The 9,509-nt window shown below is 28.5% G+C and overlaps 1 protein-coding gene and 1 long non-coding RNA gene across 2 annotated transcripts; one reads left to right on the plus strand and one right to left on the minus strand.

The window, feature by feature from the left end:
* Positions 1–249: 249 nt before the first annotated feature.
* On the plus strand, positions 250–3,666 carry LOC133037759 (uncharacterized). Its single transcript, XR_009687765.1, has 2 exons — positions 250–1,617; positions 3,364–3,666. It is a non-coding gene; the product is annotated as an uncharacterized LOC133037759 (long non-coding RNA).
* On the minus strand, positions 1,914–6,954 carry LOC133037757 (myrcene synthase, chloroplastic-like). Its single transcript, XM_061115227.1, has 7 exons — positions 6,633–6,954; positions 5,904–6,180; positions 5,293–5,701; positions 4,672–4,890; positions 3,734–3,872; positions 2,641–2,892; positions 1,914–2,459 (listed from the first exon to the last, which is right to left on the minus strand). Exons 1-7 carry the CDS (start codon positions 6,915–6,917, stop codon positions 2,151–2,153), a joined length of 1,890 nt encoding a protein of 629 aa, XP_060971210.1. The 5' UTR covers positions 6,918–6,954; the 3' UTR covers positions 1,914–2,150.
* Between the last annotated feature and the right edge of the window lie 2,555 nt (positions 6,955–9,509).

Consider the following 9,509-nt stretch of genomic DNA (forward strand, 5'->3'; position numbering starts at 1 on the left):
AAATTGTGTTGATTCTATGGCATAACTCACATATATAATTTGTAGGCATAAAATTTACAATTAGAACCATGATAACTAGCTTAGAGAGAAGAAAATGATATATTAATACTTTGTAATTAATTTGCATTGGGTAACCGGTTTTAATCATATAGCTAACATTTTTATTAAAAACAAATTAATTAGAAGCTATGATTAGAAAAACAAACATATTTAATCATAATTGGTATTATTATATTATATTTTTCAAACATCATCACGATCATTTGTATTGAAGTGACGTACTAATACACTAAACAAAGAAAAACATGATAATTAGTGTGTGAGATAGATTACTTTGGGAGTGTTGATTAATGATCCATCTTATACCTAAAACGAAATAATTGTTGACAGTTAATTCGGGTAACTGTTAGTTTGTTACATTTTTTGTATTTTTTTTTCTTTTAGTTCAAGTTGTATAAATAGTGTGTGTCCTATTCTTTGTATTTTAAGATTAGCCTTGCCAAAATTCTTATCTCTCTCTCTCTCTCTCTCTCTCTCTCTCTCTCTCTCTCTCTCTCTCTCTCTCTCTCTCTCTCTCTCTCTCTCTCTCTCTCTCAATGTAATTACTCCACCTATCATTAAAACAACACAATTAATTCAACTTGTTCTTGCTGGTTCTTTTAGTCATTGTTCTCGATCATTACTAGTAATTAGCAGTTTTCTGGTTTCATTGCTATAACATTCCTGCTGTTGCTGTTGTTCATGTGCTATATATGGTCCTTGAGCACTCGATCTTGATTGTCTAGAGGTGAAGTTCGATCACAACAAGTGGTATCAGAGCAAGGTTTTAGCTCAATCAAGATTCAAATTCGAAGGGCCTAAGAATCATCAAGAAGATGGCTGCAGCAAGATTTGAGATTGACAAGTTCAATGGAACTAATGACTTCGGGTTATGGAGGATCAAGATGAAGGCATTGCTTGTCCAAAATGGAATTTCAAAAGCAATTGATGAAGAGAGTCTAAAGGAAATTGAAGATGAGAAGAAGAAGAAGGAGATCAAAACATGCATATAGTGCCATTCTTCTTAGTTTAGTTGATGAATTCCTAAGAGATGTGTTGAGTGAAGATAAGACTTTAGGTTTATGGAACAAACTCAGTTCCATATACATGAAGAAGTCCTTGTCAAAGACACAAAAGAAAGATTTCAAGAACTAGAAAGGAGGCTACAAGGGAAACCAGTTTCCAAAGTCAAAGGATGACTCAAGGGGAACTACACACAACAAGTGTTTCTAATGTGAAAAGGAAGACCATTTTCGAGATGAATGCTTGACTCTGAAAGTGAAACTTAAGAGAGATAGTAAGAAGAACAAGGAGAAAGGAGAAGCTGGTGTTGTAGCTGTTGGCTATGAATCTGTAGATGTGTTAGTGGCCTCAAATGCAAATTCTGGTCATGAATGGGTTCTTGATTCAAGATGCTCGTTTCATATGTGTCCAATCAAAGAACTATTCAATGATCCTGAAGAAAGAAAGGGGGGAAACAATACTTCTTGGTGATAACAAAGCATGTCAAATCCATGGAATCGGTTCAATTGTGCTCAAAATGTATGATGGAGTCAAGAGGAATATTCAGAATGTTAGGTATGTACCTGACCTTAAAAGAAACTTGTTATTTATTTGTGTACTGACTGAAATAGGTTGTAAGGTTGAAATTGATGATAAGTTTCTCAAGGTTTTAAAGAATTCTAAAATGGTTATTAAAGGAGAATTTTGAAATAGTCTTTATATCATGATTGGTGAAATACATTAATTTCATCAAGCCATGATTACAAGTTTAATTAATTATCATTGCTGTTTCATTTAATACTTCATTTTATTGAAAGAATAAGATAAAGAAAAATAAATATGTTGAAACGTACGTAAAATTATTTATAACATAACTTTAAAACACACACTATAAATTAATTTAATTAAAATCACAGGATTTTTTGTAGATACACAAAATAATTAATCATGATTTTCTTTTAATTAAGAGAATCATGTATAGTGTGCCCATGGTTCTCTGCATGGGAGGAGTCTGTTCCTCAGCTCACTCCTCGGTGATCTCCTAAATTATTATTGAGCTGAAGGAATTTGAGATAGGATGTGCACCATCTGATCCCTTTTTTCAGTTATCAAAAAGAAAGAAAATCGTGTATATCTATAGGATTGATAATGAATTTTGAAATACGATCTTTTGCTAAATTATCTTGAGAACTATGTCCATCTCCATGTTGATACATAAATAATCCCATTCTTGCAAAGTTTTTGGCATCATCAACCAATGATGAATTTCCATCTTCAATATTAAAAGTACTATTCATCTCCTTCCATGTTTCTCTTATTGAAAACTTAATGTATTCATGAGCTTCCTCTTTAGATACATTATGGTCTTGCATGTAACATTGAATTGATTTAGGCGAGTCACCTCTTTCGAATTCCTCCTAATAATCATAAGAAAAAAATAATATATAATGGTGTTACAGTTAAATCATAATAGTAAAATATAGTACTGTAATTAAATACAACTTTAAAATTAACATTTAATTATATTTATCTTTTAAAAGTTCTCATCGATAGGTAATATCTATTAAAAAATGATCCATATATATAATATTAGCTTACAGATGATGTTGCTAGATCATTTGCCAAACGTACGATCATGGCAGATTGATGAATTATTGTGGGATAACCTTGTTGGAAGATTTCCAAAACCTCTTTAGTTATGGGATTTGCAAAAGAGAAATAAGCATGCACAAGAATAATTGGTGCTCCTACTGAAATCCAACCATTTTCAATGTATTCTTGAAATGTTGGTGTGTATCCATTATAGTACCATTTTGCCTCTTGTAGAAAAGATCTACACATATCAACCCACTGCAAATTTTGAATTTTATGTTAAATAATTAGATCAAATGCATAATTTTTTTTGGAATAAGTCAATCTCAAAAAATTATTTATGAGATTAAGTTCTTTTTCTTAAAACCCTAAAACGTGATCTCTCTCCCTCCATGCACGTCGATCATGCTTTGGCTTTGTATTCTCACTCACTACAAAAAATCTTACTAAAGCTAAATTTATGGGCACAAAAATCATCATTCCTATGTTATCACTGAAATGTCCGTGGCTTATAAAGGTACAAAAATCACAATTTTTTGTGACTAAATGTGTTTTAGTCACAATATTTATTGTAACTAAAACTAAATTAGTGTCAACGTTATATCAAAATACTATGTTTTAATGACAAATAACTTTTAGTTGTGATTAAAAGTCACATTTAGTCACAAAAATTTATGTTGTGACTAAAATGTTTCACTAAAAGGATTTTTTTTTTTTTAATTTTCGTAGTGGCTGATCTTCACGAAAAATTGGAATCGGGTAGGTTAGAGAGGTGATCTAGAGGCATATCTTTTTGGTTGTCGATCTTGTGAGTTTCGACATGTATTGGGAGGTGTTGTCTCCGTTGGGTTGATGTTCAAGGGCTTAATGGTTCTAACGCTATGCAGCTCGAGAAATATGAAGATTTTCCTCTTAGGCGAGGATCAGAGAGGGTGTCGTGCATGGTTCACGGATGCTAGAAGATTTTATTTTTACTATTGTAATCGACTTAGTAAGCCTATACTAATCATCTATTTAAGAAAATTTCTATTATTTTTTTTAAAGAATTTTAGACCTATATAGTGGAATTATAATTTATTATAAGTTTATGGGCACATACCGTTTTCTTGAGGCATTCAATGTTGACAAAGTGTTTTTCTTTTAATACATCTAATGCCATTTCATTAATGGTATTGTGTAAAACAAGAAAAGGCATCTTCATATAATCTGGTAAGTCTTTTAGTAGTTTTACATCCCATCTACAATAAACAATTAGTACATATGTTAAACTACAATTAATATCAATAGAAATAAAAATGAATAAAATAAAATCATGCTTAAGGTTTTGAAATTAAATAAAAAATAAATATGCTTTAAACATATATTGATAAAATAAAGTAGATTTGAATTTTATTTATTAATTACATATTAGTGAGAGTAATTTTAAAGTTTTTGACATAATTAATAAACTAAATTATTTACAAAATATACTAAACAATAACATTAACATTAATAGTCTTAAAGAAACCAGATCATTTATAATTGCGTGATTGATATTAATTACACATCGGCATGTAGATAGTGTTTGCAATTTAAATGTGTCATAATCACAAGAATTTAAGATATTGATAAAAAAAAAAAGCTTAATTAGTAATTTTTCTCCTGAATTTTGACATGTACCAAATCGTGTCTCCTAAACTTTTTTAACCGTTAGAAAATCCCCCCGAACTATTGAGATTGTTAAATTTAAGGACTTTTGTCTAATTTCATTCAATTTTACTGTTTTAGTGATTGTTTATATACTAAAACATGCTCCCCAGACTTTGATATCTACCAAATCATGCCCCTTAAATTTTAATATGTAGTAAATCATGTCCCTTGAACTTTCATCCATGTTAGAATTTTTTTTACTAAAACTAAACAAAAGTCCTTAAATTTAATAATCTTAATATAGTTCAGGGGGAATTTTTAACGGCCAAAAAAGTTCAGGGGGCATGATTTGGTACATATCAAAGTTCAGGGGAAAATTACTAATTAGCCAAAAAAAAAAATACTAACCTCTCAACAACACGAGTGAAAAGCTCTAATTCTTCTAATGTTCCGTAAACATCATATATATCATCGATTATTGTAATCAGAACATATATTCTTGCAGATATTCTCCTAAAGTAGCTGAAATCTGGCTCAAATCTTAATCCAACATTCCATAAAAAACACCCCATCAACCTATCTCTCACAAAATTCAGTTTTTCTCCGAGTTTAGTATGACTCCACCACCTATACATATAATTATATATGTATATATATATGAAAGAAAACTGCTTGATTAGTTATCTCAAAATATCCTCCATGAAAAGAAAGCAAAATATAAAACAACACAAACACACAAGAAAGGTTTCTAGTAATTAACTAGCGAGCATACATATCATGGCGACAAAAATGTTGACGTTATAAGTTAAACAAATTCTCGATTGAGAACCACATAAATTATTGATTGCTAAAACTATCAGCTAGTGACGAGAGTATGTCTTTCGTCACTAGAATTTGTTTTAGCCAAGGCGAAGATATTATCATCGCCAGGAGCACCCCTTAACAATAAAACATGATATACAACGAATAATTATGTCGTCACTAAACACACTATTTCTTATAAAGAGTTATGGATCAAATAAGAAATACCTAGACAAATGTTTTAGATCGTCTTGATGCATTGATTGTACCATGTTGAAATCTAGTTTTGCAAACTCAAGCAAAGTAGAATTCATATCTTGTCTTTTCTCGTATACATCGATAAACCACTTGGCCTCCGTTCTTGCAGTCCTCCAATGAAGTGGAAGCTCTAACGCATGTCTAATTACTACGATAATATTATTACGATCATCATCATCATCATCTAATTTGTTTTCCTCCGTTATCATCAAGTAATTTTCGAGACACTTGGTTGTGAAAACCCTAGCTTCCTCCAATATGCTTTCACCATTTTTCTCATAGAATGAAGCTTCATATAACGCCAATATTCCCATAATATCATCATCATTTATGATTGCTTTAAATTTTCCACTCATGTCTTTGAATATATTAAAAATTTCTGCAATCACACAAAAGTTTACGGCGTATATTAGTCTCAAACTCACAATTTATTGTGACTATAAACATTGCTAAAAAGTCAAACTTAGTTATAAAAAAAAATATATTTTAACTAAATTAAATATTATCCTACTAAAAGATAGTTTTTTTCCCTTTCAAAATGTATGTAAATATATATTATAGGCATATATAAAAAAAAATACCTTGAGGAACTGCATAGCCATGTTGGTGTAGAAGCCTAAATTCGAGAGCAATGGGGTATAAATTATAATTATGGTTAGTAATATTATTGTTAATATAAGTATTTGTGTATTTTTTCTTCAAAATAGTGTTTATTTCATTCTTAAAATGATAAGATATTCCAAGCCTTTGCAATGTATCGATTAGCTCGAGTAGGGCTAAAGAGTTAATTTCCATTCGAAGGAGCATCCTTTTAACTTCTTTCTTTAACTTATTTAATTGCCTTGTATAGGATTCTCCCTGCATATGCATAAAAATATATATACGTATTAATTTAATAATGCATGATATAGGAAATCTATTATTAATCTTCTTTTTCGAAATTAGACCAAATATATATTTTGTATAATTTTAGAGAATTTATATTTAAAAAACATGTATATTAATGAAACGATGAATACAATTAATGATAATACTCAGATTAATTAATTAATCTTAGGTAAGAGTAACACTTATATTTTTTATTTTTTGTATATAGAGAGATTGTAAATATATATATAAATGTGGCGGTATATATTATAACTATATAACTAGTAATTATATGCATTTAGGTTGGATTCACTCTAATAGGATTTCATGTTAGAAACTCTAAGTACAAAAAATTAAAAGTACTTGATAGTAAGGTAAATTCGCTATCGGTAGAGATAAAAATAGTAGTATTATATTTATATATATTACGAAATAAATCTGACCTTATATTGGGTTGAAAGAGATTGAATGTAATCGAAAGACCAAATCGGAGGTTCATAATTGGCCGATCTTCGAACAATAGTAGAACTAGGGCTACTATTATTGACCACAGTACATTGGATGGGGTAGCAAGTACTTGATTTTGATTTTGATTTTATTGAAATAGGACTAATAGATGTTTTTGGTGTGAAATATTTACAAATTAAGTGATTATTATTAGTACTAATGCAAGGTAGTGATGATGATATTATTGATGGACCAAATTGGTGAACAGCCATATAATGCATTTTTTTTTTTTAATTATATATATAAATTTTTGAGATGAAAATTTCTGCATTGTGCCTCTTGTATTTATATATGTTTGATATGATGGTGAATTAGGCAAGAACATTAATTAATTGAAACATTATTTTATAGTTTTAGGTCTTCGTACATATATACTTAATGTATCTTACGTAAATATATATATTTATAGAAGATAATAATAACAAATATATTAATAAAAAATAATGAGAATTAAATGTTAAATTACCAGTGGTGTCTAGCACCCTCCTATGTGTTAATATCGCTAGTGGTCCAACTAAGTATCGAATCGAGTCCCATATAATTTAATATAATAGCTTTTAAGAAGTGGTTACCCCATATACTATTTTTTTAATTTTTTTTTTCAAATTTCCCGCAGAATTATCCCATATACTATTTTTTTTCTTTCAAATTTACGGTTCGGGTTTCTAAAATTGTTGCAATATGGGTTTCTACGATTTTTTTGTTACAAATTAGGTTGCAGCGTTAGTTGCAATAGGGATTTCTATGTAGAATTTCGTAAAAATGTAAACAAAAAAAGCTGTTTTGAAATGTAAAAATGAAAAAGCGCCAAAAAAAAAATAATATACCCACTTACAAAATATATTATTGTATACAACTTATTAACAGCTACAACTTTCCTTATATATAATTTTGATAATACTATTCCCAACCTATAATTAATACAAACGTTACATTATGTTAAAAAAAAGATTGTGATTAGATATGTAACAATCAGTAGCTAAACTAAACATTTAGATACTAATTAATAATTATTTTTAAATAACAATTATTAGTTAACTAGATACTAATTATAAGTAGAAGTTTTTCTTAAAAAATTAAATTAATACGGTTATCTTTTTTGAATACCAATTATTATAAAATTCCATATAATATCATAAAGTATCAAATTGCATATCATTTATAATAATAAAAAAATTTCATATCATAGGATAAGTGTTAATACCAAATTATATATAATATCAGTTATTATAATATAACACCAATAAGTAGTGAAATATAAGAGCATATATTATTGAATAAAATTAAATATATATATTATAGAACTATACAACAAAAGTGTGTGTAATAATACTAATTAGGAAGAAAAAAATATACTTTGCTATACTATTGGGTAATTTTATGATTTTTCCAAGCTAAAAAAAACAAATGATCACAAAAAAAAAAAAGAATATTAAATATCAATTAGTAATCAAATTAATTACTAGTAATTATTTACGTTCAATAAATAAATTTTTTACACACTTTCTTTATCTAATAATAAAGAAGAAAATATTTATTATATTAATTTTATAAAAAAGAAAGTATATTCCAATTAAAATAACATGAGTATAATTAGGTAGAGAATAAATCATAAATATTTATTATTTATGTTATTTATTATGAAAATTTGGGTATATTAATAAACTTTGTACGACAAATAAGTAATTAGTTTCTTAATGGGAAATTTTCAAATATATACCCTTTTGTTATGTTTTTATTTATAATTTTGCTGCCTAAAATTTTTAATTACAAAAATATACTTGTAAAGTTTTAAAATTATAAAAATACATTTTGCTCAGTAAAAAGTAAAAAACAACTAAGCAACAATGAAAAATCAACCTCACAATAATTATAAAATAATTAAAGATAACCAGAAAAACAACCACATGACAACTATAAAGAAACCATAAAACAACCAAAAAATATTTTATTATTTTTATTAAAGAAGTATTTTTGTAAATAAAAATTTTAAGAGTAAAAATAAAAAAAAAAATCCGAGTTGAAGTATTTTTATAATTTTTTTTCAAATTTTTGTTCTATTATGTAAATTTTTCAAATAATTAATTTCAATTTAATTTATTATATAGTAGGTAGGTATATTAATTTTGATATACTTTGTTTATAGTTACAGATAAAAACATGTGTACTAAAAGTCTGTCTTACAACAAGATTCCTTTTTAAAGGCGATTTTTAAGGGCAACATATGTCGCTCTTAAAGTTCATTTACTTAAAGAAGCTACCAATGTCCTCGACCCCCTCTCCCATTATCTTTCTTCCCTTCTTCTTTTCATTTTCGTTGAGAAAATTTCCCTACTACTACTACAAAAAAAATCAATCACTAAAAATAAGTGTTGCTATAGCTAAAAGGGAAAAAAAATATCTTGGGGTTATTTCCAAATAACCGCCTCTAAAGGGGTTGTGAACTTCTAAATGGGCTTCAGCCCACAAGAAAACCCTAACAAACCCCTATAAAGTCCAAACGAAAATCTAGCCGCCTCAACCACAAAAAACAAAAAAAACTGTCAAAACCCTAAAGTTCCTAAAGAAACACCTCTCTCTCTCTCTCTCTCTCTCTCTCTCTCTCTCTCTCTCTCTCTCTCTCTCTCTCTCTCTCTCTCTCTCTCTCTCTCTCTCTCTCTCTCTCTCTCTCTCTCTCTCTCTCTCTCTCTCTCTCTCTCTCTTTGTTTGGCTCACCAACCACTGCCAACCACGATGAAAGGTATTTTTTTCTTTCTTATTTTCCTCTCCCTTTCTATGTGTTTCTTAGCCCAACCATCACCGACCCTAGCACC

The sequence above is a fragment of the Cannabis sativa genome, chromosome 5, assembly GCF_029168945.1.
Source record: "Cannabis sativa cultivar Pink pepper isolate KNU-18-1 chromosome 5, ASM2916894v1, whole genome shotgun sequence".
NCBI classification, from domain to species: Eukaryota; Viridiplantae; Streptophyta; class Magnoliopsida; order Rosales; family Cannabaceae; genus Cannabis; species Cannabis sativa.